The following is a 19,520-nucleotide window of genomic DNA, read 5'->3' as shown; positions in this document are numbered from 1 at the left end:
ATCTAAAATTTGGGTTTGTAAAATCCAAAGTTTAAAAGTTTTTAGTATTAGCTCGCTATTATTATCTGTTGAACCTCTGCCGACTTTGGAGACAGTAAAGCTAAATTTGACACAACATCTTTTGATTTTCCATTGACCCATACAGATATCCATCATTAACTGAATTTCCTATAGTGGAACTTTTCCTGTATACCTCTCCAGCACAAATCTTTCAGCTCAGTGACACTCCGGGCAGGTTTTCTATCTTTGCTTTTTTCATCCTCTTTGACAGCAATACCTTGAATATTATCAGCAGCCTGAATGCTTCCAGCTTCTTTGAGAATTGAGTTTTCAAAGGACTGGCCTCGCAAGTGCTAACATTTCCTTACATTCCCTAACCCTAAAGAGTTATTAACAGTTTTCTCACAGCATATGCTTTTTTGTTCCTGTGCTGGCTGGCAGAAGGTCTGAAAAAACCCAACAGTTCAGTCTTGCTGAAGTCTGCGACGTAAATTGTCAATCAGGGTGAAGAAAGGAAGACGCTCAGTGGGGAGTGCTCTTCACAAAGTCCTTCAGCTCCTATCATCTTCCCAAGGGGAGCTGGTGAACATCCAACTGCCGCCTTCCAACCTTCCCTCAGACGCAGCGGCAGGATAGCACAGGGACAAGGCCGCACTCAAGGTCTTCATTATCCTCCATAAGGCAGGATTTGGCCTCGAGTGAGTATGTGCTACGTAGCCCCTTCAGACGTCTGGGGTTTTTAAGTGAAGGGCAAAATAAGGCATCTTCTTGAAATTGTTTGAAGTGGATTGACATTTTTCAGTTGAAGACTGTTGTTAGTTTCACAGCAGGCCTAATTTTTAAATTTAATGTTCTGGCGCATATAAAAAGGAAAGCATCCTAGGGGGATAATAACTTTTAGCAATCAATTGATTGCATATAGCTGCTGTTTTTGCAGGTAAAATCTCTTTAAGGAGGTTGTAAAATAGGAAAATCTTAAGCTTCAGATGTACGGATTATCTGAGTTTGCAAGAAAACACTAAGGCCAGGACTATTTGCTGGTATGTTTTAGATTATTTTTTTTCTTTCATAATAAATATGGCACAGTAAATGAAGCAGCAAATGGTCATCAGGTCAGAATGCACCACATATTTTGTACTGTCACTCTCAGGGTTTTGTTGGTTTTTTTTTTTTCTTTTTTTTTCTTTTTGTCTTTGTAGTCACTTCTGAAGAAAACTTGTTTGTAATTTTACTCAGGAAAACACATAAGAAGATTAACCTAGACTATTTTATCTACATAGCTCTACTCAGTCAACTGAAATAGCTCAATATTGTATTAATACTACAGCAGGGAACACATCCCTGCACCAACACTTTTCCAGTTTTCATCAAGTCCCTTACTTTTGCTATCTTTTTCCTAAACATATTTATTTATGTTATACACACAGAGTAGTACACAGAGGACAAGATATTATTAAAATTTAATAGCAGTGTATAATAAAACCCTGTATCACATTTTTCATATAAAATACAGCCTCACAGGTGGAAAAGGGTTTTAGGAAACCCATCTTCAGGTTTGTTTTTACATTAAATGAATATGATTTAGACAGTAAGGAGAAATTAAATGGATCAAAGACACTGCTATTAACTTATGTTACCATGTAGTTGTTACACATACCTTATTATATGCAATGAATAAAATTTGGCCATTAGGAAAAAAAAAAAAAAGCTGTTTTCCAAATGCAGGTGTGTTACCGTCACAAAATTTCAGCATTGGTGAAAAATCAAGTTTCCATATTAGGCAAAGATGATGCAGTCCTACAATCCCCGTGACTTTTGCATAAACTTTTGGTTTCGTACTTTTTTCAGGCACTTCTGGTTCAAATCACAATCAGTAAGCACTAATCAAAACCAAGGAAAACAGAAATACAGAAGTCACCAGTGACAGATCTAAAATGAAGCCTTCCCCTATGTCTTGCATCAGAAAAATAGGGAAACAAGGGTACCTGTTGTATACCACAGACACTATGAGAGATGATGCTTTAGTAATACAGCTACTCTCAGTCCTGAAAAGTGGTGTTCAAGATAAACTCACATTTGTAAATTAGTTATTGTGAAGTGTATTAGCCTGAAAGAAAGACTCAATTTCAAATTTGTATATATATATACACAGTGACTTACATAACACAAGCAATATACAGTCTTGGGAGTGGCTAAGTTCACACAATTTAGAAGCACATTGCAAATATGAGATTTGCAAGTTTATAAGAAGATCCATAAGGGTTTAATGTCAGACCAGTTTCTTCCCCTTTAGTTCCTAATGTTTCCAGTATTTCTATCCCAACTGGAATGACCAGATACATTTTCATGTCTGTACCTGCTGCTCTTAGCCAGGCTCATGAATAAAAAATAAGCTTTAACATACTTCCACATGAACTGAACTCAATAAAAAGTCTTGAAATTGCTCTAGCAGTAGCCCTGACATAACACTGCCAGCCAGACTTCTAGATCAAAACAATACATGCATAGGAAGATCTCAACCCAGACTCTAATCACCATCAATCAGCAAGATAAATCTATGTTATTAAAAATATATTGCATCTTTTTATTCAATTACCTCATCACAAAAGCACGACATAAGAGATGAACTTGCATTTAAAAACTCAAGGTTCTGGACTGTTTGAGCTTAATAAGGACAAAATAATCAGTTGCAGATGGTTTCACTTAACATTCAGAAAGATCCCATGGGACAGGAAGATTTAATTTTATGGTCATCTGCCATTTTAATGATGTGCTTGTTATAATGCAGAACATCTCTGTCTTACTTGCCTGGTTATAGAACACATACTAAACTAAATTGGGAACGCATTTAGCTGGACTATTGCTACCTTGTATCATTAACAAATAATATATGTCCTTGGAATATGAATTACTAATATAGTGACTTTTTTTTTTTTTAAGGAAAAAACATAAACCCTTGTTATTCAAGCAACATACAAGTCTGTCAGTCAGTTGCTCTTATTTACATTTTCTTGCTTCCAATCTTGAATTTCACGCAACCTAAACCATCTTACGTATCTTCATTTTTTATCTTTCTGGTGCATTTCTTTCTATTTGGTATGTGATATAATATAGAAATGTTGAAAGAGGGCATGTGTTTTGGCTGGAAGAGCATAAACTATTTCTCTTTCAGTGAGCACATTTACAAAGAAAGTGAGCTTTTCACCTACCATTACCTACAAGGAAACCTGTGGGTCTTAAAAGAAACCATAGAAGAAGAATTATTCATTTACACAGTATGTTACAGGTCAGATTTTCTACAGTCCTTATACATAAAACCCCTCATGTCTGCTGTAGATGGTAACATAACCAAAGCGAATGATCCAAAAGGTCCCTCCTAAGGGTCAAACACACATTCATGGACTGTTTTCTGTTCCCTTGCAAAAACAAACTTAAGGCAGGGTTAAGTTTTTATTGTAACACCTGTAACAGACTAAGACTCTAGACAAAAAAAACTTTGATGAGAAGGGAAAAACTGTCATACAAATGAACGTATTTTTTTCTGAAGACCTAAATAATTGTTGCCATATAATAATACTTAATTTGACACTAAATAGTGGTAGTTCCCCATATTTTTGTCAAGGAAAAAAATAACACAGGAAAGGAGAAGACAATCCATGTGTATAAAACGGCCATTTCCTTTAGGTTTCAAAAGTTCAGCTGGAATTACTGCTTGAGTGGAATCCAGCCAAAGAAATGCAAAGACCAAATCAATTTATCACCACAAGCACCAACATTAACACATAAGACTACTGTGTTTAAAACTTATATAATTTAAAACTCATGATATCATTCTAAGTACCTTGTATTCGTTTTTCTTAACTTTCCACAAAGAAGATATTCCAGAGAAGATTAGAACTCTTTTCTTAACAGATATTTCATGGGTCAGAAAGAAATAACCAACAATTCCAGAAAACTACAAGTGAATTCTTACTTTTCTGCTTCCTTCTGTGTTAGAGATCAACCTTTAGGATTCAGAGCACAAAGCTGTTAGGAGCAGTTACAACGAGATCTAGAGTAAGTAGAAGAGTGTCCATGTTCTCCAAATACTTCGCAGCTTTTAGCAACTTGATGCCACCTACAATAACTCAAGTGCATTAGAATACACAAAAAATTATTAAAGTTGATACTGTTATTCCTGGTATCATTACATCGCTTTTCCATGTAATAAGAAAGGGATGTTCAAAGAGACACGGCCAGACTCATGGACCAAGCCAGCAGGGACAGCACAGCATTCAAGTCCCGATTCTTAGGTCCCTGTCAAGGAACAACTCAAGCAAATATTTCCTTGCAATACCTCCCTCTTCCCACTGAGATAAAGATGTTGTAGCTATTAACATTTCACAGATGTGTCCATATTACCTTATAGAGCCTCTTATGACAAACCATGCCATACTGACTCCAAAGACCAATCTAACAATACAAACTGAACTTAATTTGTTCATACGTTAATTGTAACAGAGAATCCCATATGCTACAACTCATCATGCGGAACTGCCTCAAATCAACCTCAGGCTGGCAGAAGCAGCAGCAATATCATCCAGATGCGAAACTGGGACAAAAAGCGAAGACAGAGGCAGGCACTCAATCCCAAAGCAGAGCAATCCCCATCGGCAGCCTGCGGCTTGCATGCTTCCTGCCTTACTTCCACTGAACTTGAACTTTCATACTTTTCTACTGGAATAAAAATTTAATTTATCTGATCCTAGGTAGTAAGACTTTAATATAAATCTGTCTGTCTAACACTTCTATTCCATCCCCATTAAAGAATCCAGCTCAGCTTTACAGCAGCAGCTTCAAACAAACTCACTCTCTGTAAAAAGTGGTAGCAAGTATTATTTACTCTACTACAAGATGTTGTTGCTCCTGAGCTCTCTTTTCACTAGACCTGATGGTAGGCACAACAGAGCGTATTTCAACATTGCCATCTGTCTCCTTGGCACTTCATACCAAGTGAATTGCTGTCACTTTGATGGTAAATTAGAATTTCCCACCAGATATATTAAGCCAGAGGCTGCTGCCGGGTTGCCCTATCTCCCTCAATGTCTTCTTCCCTTAAATCTCTTTTTGATATTCAACGGTCTGAGCATGTTAAGAACAAGCTTCTACATGACATGTATTAAATTGCAGGAATCCTCAATAAAGGAATAATATACGGTCTGAAAAAAAGCCTTTTATAAAAAAGACTTTTAAAACACCGTTAGATTTATTACAATACTTCCAGTACGTCTCAGGCATTCTCACGAGAGATGGTCACAAAAAGGTTAACGGTAATGCTTGGGAGGGAGAAGATGGACGTGGTGATCCAATACACCAACTTGCAGAGAAGCTGGAAACAGCAGAGCGAGGATCAGCCCACGACTGCTGCTAAGGCAGCAATACTGCGCTTCAGCATGTTCTCTTAAATCTACCTCCCTTCCAAGATAAATCACTACAGCTATGTTAAGAAAGTTATAGACCCAGTTTCTCACCACTGATTACGCTCTTGCCCGAGACAATCTAATTCTTTATTTCAACTTCAATTTTTGTAGTTCAAGATGTATGACTCTACTTGACAGCTGAGCTCAGAGAACTGCAGACCTTCCACTGCAGTGCTGCAGGGAGGTTATGAGTAGGTACACCTCAAGGAACCAGATAACACCGAGGATACATTTTGTTGTTGTTGCTGTGAGGTGAGCAACAGAAGATCATCCCAAAGGTCTGTCTATCCAGTTTAATACAAAGAAAAACGTATTACCCAGCACCTTTGGCAACAAAACATATTTCCCAACATTTTTCCAAACACCAAAGCCAGGCTTTTTAGGTCAAATATGTTACTTTAAAAAATAAGCCCATTTCAACTCCAAAAAAAATATAGTGTAAGATTCCAAGTTATTTCAGGGGGATGTCAATTATGTTTAAGGCAAGTGATCAAGAAGAGATTAAAAAAAAAAGACAAACCCACTATTCAGAACAAGTAGACAAAATGGCACATTGGAAGGACAGGGATACTCTCTCCAGTGAAGTCCCTCAGAATAGCACTGCCAGACCTTGGGGAGCAAAATGATGAAATCCCCATGCTGAACTTCATTCATACATAAGTGAACTACAAAATAACATTTATTATGCAATACTAAGCTACTTGAAGAGAAAATAGGATGCAACACCAATTTCTACCCTGATGCTCAGATAAATGCAAGGGAAGGCTCATACTATTGCACTCTATTGCCAAAAGTTTGTTCCTAACAAAACACATAAACGAAATTTCATTGCTTTTGATTAAAATACTATTTTCAGTATTTCAACATATTTTCATTACTATTTTGATGTAAGAAATACAAGAGACTCGGGCATATAAAAGTGTAATAAATAATTCTGTTTCTGAACACAAAAAATTACAGGGATATATCTTAACATCATTTTACTTAACTGATCCTGAACAGAGAATTCAGGGCACTTACAGATTTTCTTAGTGAACTGAAAATTTTAAAAAATTAGAAATTTCTCATCCAATTTCCACTTGATACAAAGGACACTCAGACCAGCATTCTGCAGATGGAGCTGCCTGATCCTAGGCAGGTAAATGCCTTTCTATTAATAAGTAAAAAAACAAAACAAAACCAAAAAAAAAAACACCAAAAAAACCCCACAAAACCACTGTTAAGTTTGCCACATATGGGCTGTCAGGAAGGGAGCTGTCTCCAAAAGACACCACTCTCCTGACAGATACTCACTGCAACGATCAATGCAAGTATGAAGCGATGTTTACATTAAAAAAAAAGATTATAATACTAACAGTTTTATAGGGTAAACAGCCTATGTAGTTGTTGATTTGCCCTGGGCTAGTATTTACACGGGCTTCTTTCTATTCTGAAATGGTTAACAGCTCCTCTGGAAGATGTCGAACTGGAAGATGTGGATTTACCTGGACACCAGAGGCCACTTTGCCCATCAACTCAGTCTAGTTCGATAACTATTTAAGCCCGTTTGGCATATTATTCAACACAACCTGTTATTAAACATATCTGTACAACAGAGCATTTATTTTCCTGTGTTTGCTACCCATCATTCAGATAAGAAACTTAAAGGGGTTGCCTAATGATTTCACTCAGATACAGACTGCTGCATACAGCTCTCCCCTGGGACCTAAAGCAGTGTATTAATGTTTGTCCTTATGTCCTTAGGGCATAACATCCTCTGGCCGTTTACCTAGATTTCTTCGTCCCAATGACAAGGCATTCTTTATGCTGTCTCCCTGAAAAATACTCTCCCCAGATTAAAAAAAAAAAAAAAGAAACCCCAACATTTCATTCACAGGGCTCAAATTTGGGAGTTTATATTCCAAATTTCTACCACCAAATTTTATAAACATGCTGCCTTTGAAGATTAATTGTTTGACACTAGGGAGGAGTTAAGAAATGAATTATTATAAAATATTATCTCTATACCAGAAGTAGCAGAAGGTCTAAGTCATTAACTTACCTAATTAAACAGAGAAGCAGTGCTTGTCAAAGACAAATGCAAAATAAATTTAACTTTCTGATAGACGTATTCCATCCTTCATCAGGTCTAAACTCTGGACACTTTAATTCCTCCTCAGCTGCTACGGTCCTGCTTAGCACATCCTGTTATCCACCAGCACCTCTGCCAAGAGACACATGACTTCAGAAACATAGTGAGGTCCTCTATGTCATAGAATCACAACCCCCCTGCCATAGACAGGGACACCTCCCACTAGACCAGGTTGCCCAAGGCCATGTCCAGCCTGGCCTTGAACACCTCCAGGGATGCAGCCTCAACAACCTCTCTGGGCAACCTGTTCCAGTGCCTTACAACCCTCAAAGTGAAAAACTTCTTCCTAATGTTTAATCTAAACCTGCCCTCTTCCAGTTTAAAGCCATTCCCCCTCGTCCTATCACTACATGCCCTAGTAACAAGTCTTTCCCCAGCTCTCCTGTAGGCCCCCTTTAGGTACTGGAAGGCCGCAATAAGATCTCCCCGGAGCCTTCTCTTCTCCAGGCTGAACAGCCCCAACTCTTTCAGCCTCTCCTCTTAGGAAAGGTGCTCCAGCCCTCGGATCACCTTGGTGGCCCTCCTCTGGACACAGTCCAGCGGGTCCATGTCCTTCTTACGTTGTGGGCCCCAGAGCTGGATGCAATACTCCAGGTGGGGTCTCACGATAGTGGAGTAGAGGGGCAGAATCACCTCCTTTGACCTGCTGGCCACACTTGTTTTGATGCAGCCCAGTCATGGGCTAAAATCACACAAGAAAATACAAGCAAAATACCTGCTTCTTCTTTTACAAGATTTGCTTCCTTCTGGTTTAGAGCATTCATAAACTGAAAACATGAAGTGTTCCTCGTAAGACTCAAAGTTTTTACAGTAAGTTGGGTCAAATTTGCATGTGAATCTGTACTGAAGCAATTTGATAATCTGAAACCCTGGGTTTGGCTTTCAATAAATTGGATTTCAGTTAGTCTCTAACACTCAAAAGAAAGCAAAAAACCGCTGAGCTGCTAAGGGAGCAAGGAAACAACTGTAAAAGGGAGAGAGAAAAATAAAGAGGAGAAACTTCTCCACAATCCTTTTAAGCAACTACAAGATACAGTGAAAACAATGTTTATTATAATTCTCCATTAAAAATGTTTTTTTCCTCTTTCAATAAGAATAAAATATTTTTATTTATAATTGAAGTTAAATAACAGTGGTGGTTGAATCAGCATGATTTCAACAGTTTATAATGACTTTGGATTGAATGAATATGGTTATTTACATCTTCATTGCTTTTACCATTTTGAAATGTTTTCTGGTTTTCACTATATCATTATCCTCCATAACTGGCAAAACTATTACACTGTTATTAAGCGCTGTGTGTTTACACATACAAATGAAAAAAAACAAGTTTTTATTAATGGGAAGGTAGATGAAAATAGCTATGAAAACCGCTTTTCAGCTAAAAATCAGGGATTCGCAACAACATAGAGCACAAGACATCCAGATGTTTAAGACTGGCAATCTGACTGCTGGTTCACTGTTTTAAAGTCACTTTAATTAGTATCTGAAACCTCAACATGACTTGGCGTTCTAGGAGCAAAATCATATATTTTTAATTTCTCTACATTTACTGTTTACCACGTACAGAAGTCATTCAAATGTATCATTCAGTGATTAAAGCTCACAGTTATTTTTTGTAAGTCTATTTCCTCAACTAGACACTGCCATCTTACAAATATACAAAGTTCAATGCCATGAATATTCATGCCCATGAATATGAACTCATATATATCATCCTTTCTCTCTGCTTACAAACGTCCTGTTTCAGGGGTTTGCATCCAGTTAAGCAAAGCCTCTTCGATAAGCTAACCAAGATGAGATGTGGGGAAGCATTTACCACAGTAAATGTGAAACACTCCAAAGTCACTAACATTCAGAGAGCGTTTATCATTATCTGGCAATTGCTCTGAGCATACTCTGAGCAAATGCTCTGAGTGTCCAAGGAATTCCCTGCTTCATCTGCTGCTGCTTATCCTTCTTGAGCAGAAGCAGTAGTACTGTGGTTGCTCTAAATTGACGCCCCTTTTGTTCACCCTTGTTGTCCTCTGACAGCATTAACAACCCTTGGTTGGGATTAAATTTCATTGTCCTGTCATGATAAAAGGAAAACTGTGACAACAAACAAAAGAAAGAGCGACTATTTGTGGTTGAAAACCATCTACCACATTTGATTTTTTTCTGCTCTAAATGGAAGGTTGCGAACACTTTATTTTCTAAAAATACGCTGATCTCAGAATAAAACAGATGCTCCCCAAATTTAAAGTTTTGATTCAGATGTAGTACCATGATGTATGTGCAGAAATTAGTTGTATTATTTAACTGACTCTGCAGAGCAGTCTCCAAGCCATGTTCTCTTAAACTGCATTACACCAACAGCATGACACCTATTACTGCATTTCCCCCGTGTAACCAGGATAAAGACTCAAACTGAATGAGGTCAAGATTTCCATAAGGAACCCAACCTGTTCAGACCGGGAAGCAAAATCACATGGGGGGGGGATCTTAAAAAAAAAAAAAAAAACAGCCTAACAAAAAAAAAAAAACCACTTGACTTTTTCTGACTAAGAATGATGTTAACTCATTTAATAAGGCTCTGACATTTGCTTTCAGAACCACCTGGGACCTGGAAATGAAGTTTAGTATCTAGCCTGCAGTCAGACCTATTACTACAAAAAACAGAGCCCATTTCTATATGTCATAGCAGAGTTTTTATGTTCAGAACCCCTCAGTAATCTGCTTCCTCTAGCATGCTGTTCAATGTATGGGACATCCTAGCAAAATCTTTTCTAAACCACAGCAGATCACTGTAGATATGTCTTCAGATGAGATACAATTATATCCCACAGAAAACAGGAGCAGGCAAATGCCTCTGAGCTACGTTATAGCATCAAGAAACAGGACAAAGGTGGAAAAGGGGATCTGCTGCCTTAGAAATAAAAATAGTTACTTCCTTGGATCGAAACCAACTTGTTTAATAGGAACCTTTTGACCCCGAGGTGACATAAAGAATAGGTTTTAATTCCAATAAATGTAGATGTTGCACATTTTGCCAGGCTTCTTCCTGACCATAAGCACTGGAATTTGGACAGAAAGTTATAGTTCTGCTTGCTTAAGCAGAAATTAAAATGTAGACTAGTAGTTTCAATGTAAGAATTAGATCATACATTCACCTTAACACAATGTAAAAAAAGAACCAGAGGGTTCAGAAACATTAACTTGGCAAAATTTCTGAAGATCCATTTTAAAGATCATGTTTATCCCTTATTTTATCAAATTTGCATATTGTTTCCCAAATATTTTTCAGGTATGCATTCAGTTTAGAATAAATCCTGCTAATTTACTTACTTTTTTTTTTTTTTAGCCTAAAAAACACTGTGCCTCTGCTAGTCTCTTTCCTCCTTGTCTCTAAATTTATTTTTGTCATGCAATTATAGGAATAAAGGTTGATTGTTGGATTTTTATTCTCCGGATATATTAGAACATTAGCTGCCTGGTGAACTAAATGCCCGTGTAGTGGTTGGATTCTATGAATCACACTACAGTTATGATTAGAAGCACATGTGAAAAAGTCACTGATTACTGTCAGATAGTGTCATTAGCATTCTAAACTGGCTGCAACAAATTAAAAATGCAGAAACTTTAAAAGACCTCATATAAAGAGTGAAAGACAACAGCAGGGTAAGCCTCCTCTGAATTTCCATCAGCAATTTCCATCTGACCTGCAGCCACGACAGTCTGCTCTGAAACCCAGAGCAGCGGAGCCTGCTCCAAGTGACTCAGTACCTGAACTCATAACCTCTGCTTAGAGGATTCGCAGCTGAAAGGCAGCACCATACTGATGCAATGGTACTGCTTTGGGGACCTGACCTAGAATTTCAACATTTAAATGCTTCAAAAATTAAAACCCCGTGTGGATACACAAACTCCAGATACCTTTCATCGCTTTGGCACATGCTCCCATAAAGTTGGAATTATTCCTTATATTAAAATCTGTACTTACACCATGTAATATGTTTGGATTATGCAAAGATTGAATATACTTTGACAATCCAGGCGTACACTCTGCTGGATCAAACACTGTGGATGGCCAGGATCAGAGAGTGATGGTGAATGGAGATAAATCCAGCTGGCGGCCAGTCACAAGTGGTGTTCCCCAGGGCTCAGTGTTGGGGCCACTCCTGTTTAATATCTTTAATAATGATATTGACAAGGAGATTGAGAGCACCCTCAGTAAGTTTGCAGATGACACCAAGTTAGGTGAGAGTGTTGATCTGCTTTGAGAACAGGAAGGCCGCACCTTGAGTACTGTGTTCAATTTTGGGCGCCGCAGTAATTTCTGGTACTAACTTCTAAATAGCTATAAAAGTACATAAAATAAGACAACAAATTAAGATCCTGCGGTTATCAGATTCAACACACAAATACTGACATTTTCGGATAAATTTTGCCCTCAATTAATTCCTTTACCTTGCTGATGCTGAAAGCAGAACATCCCCCACTCCCACATCAGAACCATCTGTCATAATCAAGTGTCTGGTGAGAAGTCTTGTAAATAAACATTCTTCTTCTCTTCCCACCACCATCCTTTAGGTGTTGGCTGGCTCTTTCAACTGAACACCAAGACTTTTACAAAACCACAAGAAGTCAAGAGCAGAAGACACTGCCTATTCAGTTCAATGTTTGGAGATGTGACTGTTTTTATTCCTGAAGGAATTCCAAGCTTATTTAACTATGCTGTACCCTGAAACTATTAATACATACACCCATTATTGTCTTGATTGAGTTTTGGTGTACATATATAGTACTTATTTAATTAATAGCATATTATTCCATAGAAAGTATATTCTGTGTAACACCTAAATGTGTTAGAAAGGTTAATATGGCATTTTATAATACACAGGCTGATGACAGAAAGTAAAAATGCTATTCTGAAAAGCAGAAATGTCAACATATCTCTAAAGACATAAAATGACACAAAATTAAATGTTACCAACTGCTGAGTCTGAAGAAAGGCTTCTTGAAGTTGAGAGATGAAATAAAAAAATGCACAAATCATATTTTAAAAGCATAATAATCTACTTAATGAAACTTTATAGAATGTTTTTTACACACATAAGCTTCCAGAAATACTGTTCATTTCCCTTCTATGGCAATATTTCACAGGCTACAAATAAAGCGGGGTCCACAAATGCTGATCATTAATCACTCATCAACTTTTCGCAGCAATTAGTATCTGAGCTTCCACATCTTTTGGCAAATTATAAATCATTGAATAGAACCTCATTTTTCGGAAGGACATTTTGTAAAATGAATCATGACTGTATATTTAATTTCATAAATAGGGATGCATGTGTATATATGCAGACACACATTCATGTACACACTGTGTTGCATTATTTATAAACACATACATATTTATAGAGACTACACATTGACATCACTGTGTGTGACTATACATCTGTAGACAGATAGGTTTGCCAATATCTACTACCAGATATTCAAGACAAATGACATCCTTTAAGTGTGCCTGATGCAACCCTCAAAGCCTCAGGAGAAGGACATAGTTATTCTGGAAGGCAGAAAGGAAGGGGAGGAGAGAGTTATAGTCTCTACTACGTACTAGGATGCAGGAACGATAAATATTTGTTAAAAAAAAAAGCCAACAACACTTAAAAAAAATTAAACACCACCAACCTCTGGTAAGTACAAGCAAAAGTATGGGTTAAATATAAAGTGAGGAGATGTTAATATCCTGGATTCTCCCAGTCCAGATGACAAATCTAGTCCATTAGGAAGGTTTTGCAAAGCTAGGAAGTCACAAGGGAAAATCAGTGTTACACTTTACCAACATCAATAACTGTCAGCTGCAATAACACAGTTATCCTTACAAGCCTACTGACTTCTGAATTATCAGCATCAAATCTTGAGCTCTTCAGGTTTTTCACTTGATGCTTTTAAACTAACATGTCCAAGGGCTAACATCTGCAGACAACAGCATAGCCCAAGGTGTAAGCCTGCAAGGAAATGTAAAACGGTAGCTTACATTCCCAAATATTCAGACAAAACCCCACTGGGAGCAGAAGTACTATAATTGGCTTCCAATGAAAGCTGTAGTATAGCTTTATTAGTGGCTCAGCACTGCATCTTTAAGTTGCCAAACTAGCCCTGGGAAAAAGTCAGGAGCGGAGCTCAGCATCGGTACCCAAGCAGCAGTAGGGCAGTAACCAGCAGACTTGATTTACAATGGGATTTTTAATGCTGCAAAATCTTGAAGGTCTCGGACACTTTCTGATGCCAACTTCGAACCAGGCTTGCCCAAGAAAAGTTATGCCTTGGTTAATTTTATTCATAATACAGACATTTTTTTTCTGCAAATTGGATGCATTTAAGGTGGTCAGCGGCACTTATCCAGCCAGCTTTGTTATTTTTTTTCGAGAAAGTACAAGTTAAACACTGGCATAAACAGGACAAGATAAGTAGAGTCTCAATTCCTTCAATGCAGTCCCTATAGAAAGCACAAAATATGTTCCTTTGCACTATAATTATAATGCTATAATGACCATATTCCTAGCAGACATCCAGGAAACATGGAAGTCAATTTAGCCCTCTTCCTTTATGACTTTATGTTAATCAAACCAAAATCTCAGCCAAAGTGAACAGTCCAGTGAAGAAAGCTCATCTACCTCACTCTGGAAAAGCTCAACTTGAAAATCATGCTCACTTGCTCATTTGAAAGCTCTGATAATAAGCATGGATATGTTTATCATACCATGGCAGAAATGGAAGCAGAAAGGAAGCGAAAAAGAGAGACAAATGACGAAGGTGATGTCTCTGCCTCACATTACTAGTCATTATAATGGAAAATGATGGAAAAACATTTGAAAGGCAAATCCATCCTAAGATACTTAATCCAATTTTTCATTATGTTGGACATTAGAGAAAATTTCATTTCTGCAAGACAAATACAGTACGTGACAGTATTTTTAGAGACAGACAGAATCAATTTGAAGGGATACTGATGTGTACAAACACAGATGTCTGTGCAGGTTCCAGCATAGGAAGGGTATTTGAAACTCCCCTATTTCCTATCAACAGCCACGATGCTGAATAGCTCCAGAGTAACATTTTTCTTTCTCCTCCTAGAAAAACACTATTATATGGCCCAGTAAAGCACTGGCAGACTATAAAAAAAATAATAATAATAACAATCTTTTGCTTCTGTATGTTTCTTCCTTCAACAGTGGTGGGGTCAGACCCTGCGAGAGGGATGCTGGCAGGATTTCAAGCTAATTGTTAAATCCATGGACAATGATCACATCTAGTTAACATTTGTAACTTAGATTTTTCATGACAACAGTTTTTTCTCCCTTTAAGAGCAACTTCCAAGTGTTTCCATAAGCAAATTGTACAGGATTACATAATAAGACCAGCAGCCATTCAATGCTGCTGGTCTAGTCTAGTCCCTTCCCAGAAAATGAAGCCAGGAGGGACTATACACAGCTACATTCCTACAAAGAATATAATGAAAAGTTACTTCAAAATTCTCAAATTAATCAGAGGTATTGTATACAGATGTGAATAAGCGTTGCTAAGACTAATGCTTTCCTATTTAGAGGTACATTCAGACAATTATTACCTTTAACAAACATTTGCCTTCTAAGACAATAAATTTAGGGAAAAAGAAACCAGAAGTGTATTACTAACAATACAAGACGTTTCAAGAGAAATATTTCCAAATATGGCGGAAGTAGGATAAATTAGTTATTTCTGGGAAAAGAAAACACCACCACAAACGTGAAGCATATACAGAGCACAGTCTTCACCTCACAGATATGCTTCCTGGAAGGCTCAGTGGATAAATGGATTTAGTTTACTAAAAACGTCCATTGTGAATGCATATATGATCCTGTCATTGCTCAAGATTAACAACCTACTACTATTATGCTGGCATCATACATAAGTCTCAGTGAGTTATGTGGACAGATTTCTCTTAAAATCTCTGAATTGTTCACAAGTACATGCATAGGTTTACAAGCCAAAGTTAAGATAAAAATTGTAGCTTATAATGCAGCCACCACTATTTTCCATGGAGAAGATTAGTCCTACTTCTTCACAGTCCTTTAGTCCACAGAGGTGTTTACTTTGGTCACAGGAAGTACTTTTGGAATACATAATAGCTTTAGTGTCTGAATCTGTACATTAACAGTACTGCATGACCTCCAACAGATTCAAGCACTGTGGTCTTTAAATGTCAATGTGACTCGTGTTGCTTATACAATGTGGAGAAGCCCACAAATTCATTCTTACTACAGACTCTAACAACCTCAACGCAGCCGGTGTAATCCAAATAACTATCCCATCTTTTCCAGTATTTAGATGCTGCTTTGCAGTCTTCAGCACCTGCACAATCTCCTTGTTTACTGGACACATTCCTGTTAAGCTCCGATTAATTCTGCAAGGATTACACTTTCTGTCCCTATGTACTGGCTATGTGCAACTCCAGTCACAGGCAAATCCCTATTTATCACATTAACACCACATTGGGAAATTCCAGCACAGTCATAACAGCTCCTAGGAATGGGGCCATGGTCATTCTCCATCTTACAACACGGCTACAACAGCTGGGGAAGGCACGGACTGAACATATTGAAGCCCAAATCAGCATCTATTTTCCAAGACTGTTGTAAGCTTTCCAATTCCTGCAGAGTCAAGAGATCTTTACTCACCAAAGCAGTGGATAAGCAACTGCAAAAAAATTATTAATAATCTAATTAACAGAAAATAAAAGCTATACTTTGCTTCCTGCCAAAGATCTCTTGTAATAAAATAACCGACTCTGCCCTATAAATTCAACTTTTGTTGGGTTTTTTTCCTAGCTCTGTGCTACGCCAGCTGGTTTGCTTAGAGCAATGAGCTGTTGAATTAGATAACATGTTTTTAATAAGTCAGTCTAGTAGAGCAGTTTTGAATGGCTTCTCAACGCAGATGTCTAAATTGTCTGTAGAGTAATATTCATACTAAGTGGTAAAAACAGGGACTTGTGATTATGTTGAGTCCACAAGTGACAAATACACATTTTCTCAGCATAGCTATCAGCTTTTAAGTAGTGTTTTAATTAGTCCTAAATAAAATTGCACATTTACATAGCATTAGGAATTATTTTAGACAAATTAGAGGTTAACAGGAATAAAGCATCCACCTGAACTCAGAGCTAAACTGAATGCACAGAGAGATACGTAATCCCTACCTAGTGATGAATAAGGAGAATTTGTGCTACAGAAGAGAAAATTTCCTAAACTTTCTACTCAGACTTTCACTGATCCCAAGAAAAGAATCCACGAAGTCGTAATCCTGCTGCACCAGGTAAGTTCAGGAGTCCCACATGCCCCAGGACGCCTCTCCAAGAGTCCTACTAGTAAGAGAACAAGACCTAAGAGGAGAAGCTCTCAGATAAATAGAGGATTTTAGTGCTGCCGGAGCAGCAGGTGCCTGCAGTATAAAGCTACAGTGATATTCAGGAGTACTGCCGCATCAACTGAACCATCACTCAGTTCTCAGAAAAGAAAGATGCTAGGGGAGCTCTGCAGGACTGGCGTGGCCTCATCATCCCCCAAAGCAAAGGGTCTCGGCAACTCCGTCTGGTGGCCCTCATGCAGACTTACTGGCACAGAAATGCAGGAAACCAGAGGCAAAATGCCTCTCCTGACAACAACCGGAGATGCTGCAACTGACACGAATGCTCTCAAAAGATAACAGCATATCAAAAGTACTTTAAAAATAGTCAAGAAAAACATTTTGACATCTTCCTTGTAGCTTTTCCTAAAGTTTTCATTATTTCTCAGGCAGGGTGCTAGTTAAATGCTTTTTATGACTAAAAATGTAGTTCAGATTTATATAACGAAGCACTTCCATGGAATACAAGGTTACTTTTAAAGTTGCAAGTGCTTTGTACTAGGTGATGTATTATAGAAAAATGAAAAACTATAAAAAATTAAAAGAATCAATGAAAATTCAATAAAGAAAAACGTTTTGTTTTCAGAAGCCAAGAAAACATGCATGACTTAGAAATCAATGAAGTATTTATTCACTAAAGTCAGATTTCTTTTATAGCACAGTACTTAAAAAAATAAATGTGAAGATTAACTAAGAAAACACAGACCAAAATACAGCAAACTAAATCTTTAGATTAATCAATTACATCTACATAACATTTTTTAGTTCAATAAACTTTAACAAAAAACAATTTGTTTCCAACTACTGGGTGGGTTTATGGCATTTGCTAACCTGTACAAGCAATGCCATTTGAATAGCTTAATAAAAAAAGAAAATGTTATCAAGCCATGCCAGGTATCACACAGTATGCATTTAGATTACTTACTCGCTCATCACATCTTTTAACCGCAGCATGAATCCTGTCCACAAAGCTAACCCTCTTTGCATCTTTCTTTGTTCTCTGAGCTTCACCAAGTTGTGCAATTCTTAAAGCATTTTTGCATATAAGCTGCGCAAGCAATCTATTTATGTCAGCTGGTTCCAGAGAAGAACGTCAAGATCTCTGCAAGTTGTGTTACTCAGCAGCCATTCAGTACAATACGCTTTGATAAATGCCTTCTTCTTTCCTAACACTTGACTCTACCTTTATTCTCCACTGTTCCAGTATATTGGGCTGTTCTTGCTTTCTGTTGACTACAATGAACAAAGCACTGGGTGTGCTCTAACATATAGTCTTAACAAAATCAATGGCAAAATCCGTATGACTTGCCACGAGGGAAGACCTCAGGATCCTGGTGGTCACCAAGCTGCCCAGCAGCCAGCAACATACCCTCATGGCAAAAGTGGCCAGAGGCATCCCAGGCTGTGTTAGGCAGAGCACTACCAGCAGGTTGAGGAAGGACAGCACGAGGTCCCTGCCAACCTCAACCATCCTGTGATTCACTTCCAGAACTGATCAGCTTCCAAAAGAACCATTTCTTTTTTTTTTTTAACTCAGTGCCACAGCTGTAAAATCCAAAATGAATTAATCTATTTTTAACTAACAGTTAAGTAATTGAAATCAAAATCTAGTCCATCAGCTCCTGTAAGGGGAAAATTCAGTTCTGATTTACGGTTTATGATGTGTGGATGTTAAGTGAGTACAACAAACAGCTTCACCTCAGGAACTTCAGGTGACAGATTATGAAAACAGAGAAAAAAAAATATACAGAAAAGGTAAAAGAAAAAATGATAGAGCATTGAATTTCTTGGTTAGAAGACAAATCCTTGTCTTCCTGGATTTGATGGAAGGATTATTGGGCTTGCCACTACTGGAAGCTATTGGGCTTGCAACTGTAAGTTCCTCAAGAAAATTTATTTCACAATACATAAAAATACCCTAAGGTATACAACCCACCTGGAGCAAATGCCAAATGCACCAAAACAATCTCAAAGGATTGCAAAAGCCAAAGTACTATGACATACTACATTCTTGAAATACTCTTTGTTCTGTTGGGTTTAAGAATTTCAGTATTAAGTTTGTTGATCAAGTTTAGACCATAATACAACTCTGCCAAAAGCTTAAAATAACTCTAACTTCAAAATATTTAATGTATGGTAAAAGTATCAAATGTAATAATCAAGGTAGATATCACAAATTTTCTTTAAAGTAGGTTTTGTATCAAGTAACGAAGTTAGCAAGCTCAGTCAAGACATTTATTTATTTATTTCCCTCAGGCTGCTAAATCTTAAGACCAGCTCCTAAGGGAGCTTGGAACTGAAGAAAGAGGAGATGAAGGAATAAACTTGTGGCTGAGAGAATAATAATGGAAAGAGAGAAACAAGTTATATTTCCTGTACCTAACAGAAACTCAAATAGAGAGTAAATATAACTTCACAGCAACACAGAACTATTGATCACACCAAATATTGTTGAGCTAGGCTAAAGGACTGTCTCAGTAATGTGCTAGAATGGC

General features: G+C 37.6%; 1 protein-coding gene across 1 annotated transcript in view; it reads right to left on the bottom strand.

Annotated features, from left to right (window-relative positions):
• The window catches only part of ZNF804A (zinc finger protein 804A), a 109,648-nt gene that overhangs the window by 83,524 nt on the left and 6,604 nt on the right, over nt 1-19,520 (bottom strand). The window contains exon 2 of the mRNA XM_009884114.1: nt 17,951-18,099. Within this exon, the coding sequence (XP_009882416.1) occupies nt 17,951-18,099 (149 nt within the window). The remainder of the gene's footprint in view (nt 1-17,950; nt 18,100-19,520) is intronic.

This window comes from Charadrius vociferus, unplaced genomic scaffold, assembly GCF_000708025.1.
Source record: "Charadrius vociferus isolate BGI_N301 unplaced genomic scaffold, ASM70802v2 scaffold164, whole genome shotgun sequence".
NCBI classification, from domain to species: Eukaryota; Metazoa; Chordata; class Aves; order Charadriiformes; family Charadriidae; genus Charadrius; species Charadrius vociferus.
Note: the sequence above shows the minus strand (reverse complement) of the source record. Positions and strands in the feature narration are given on the sequence as shown.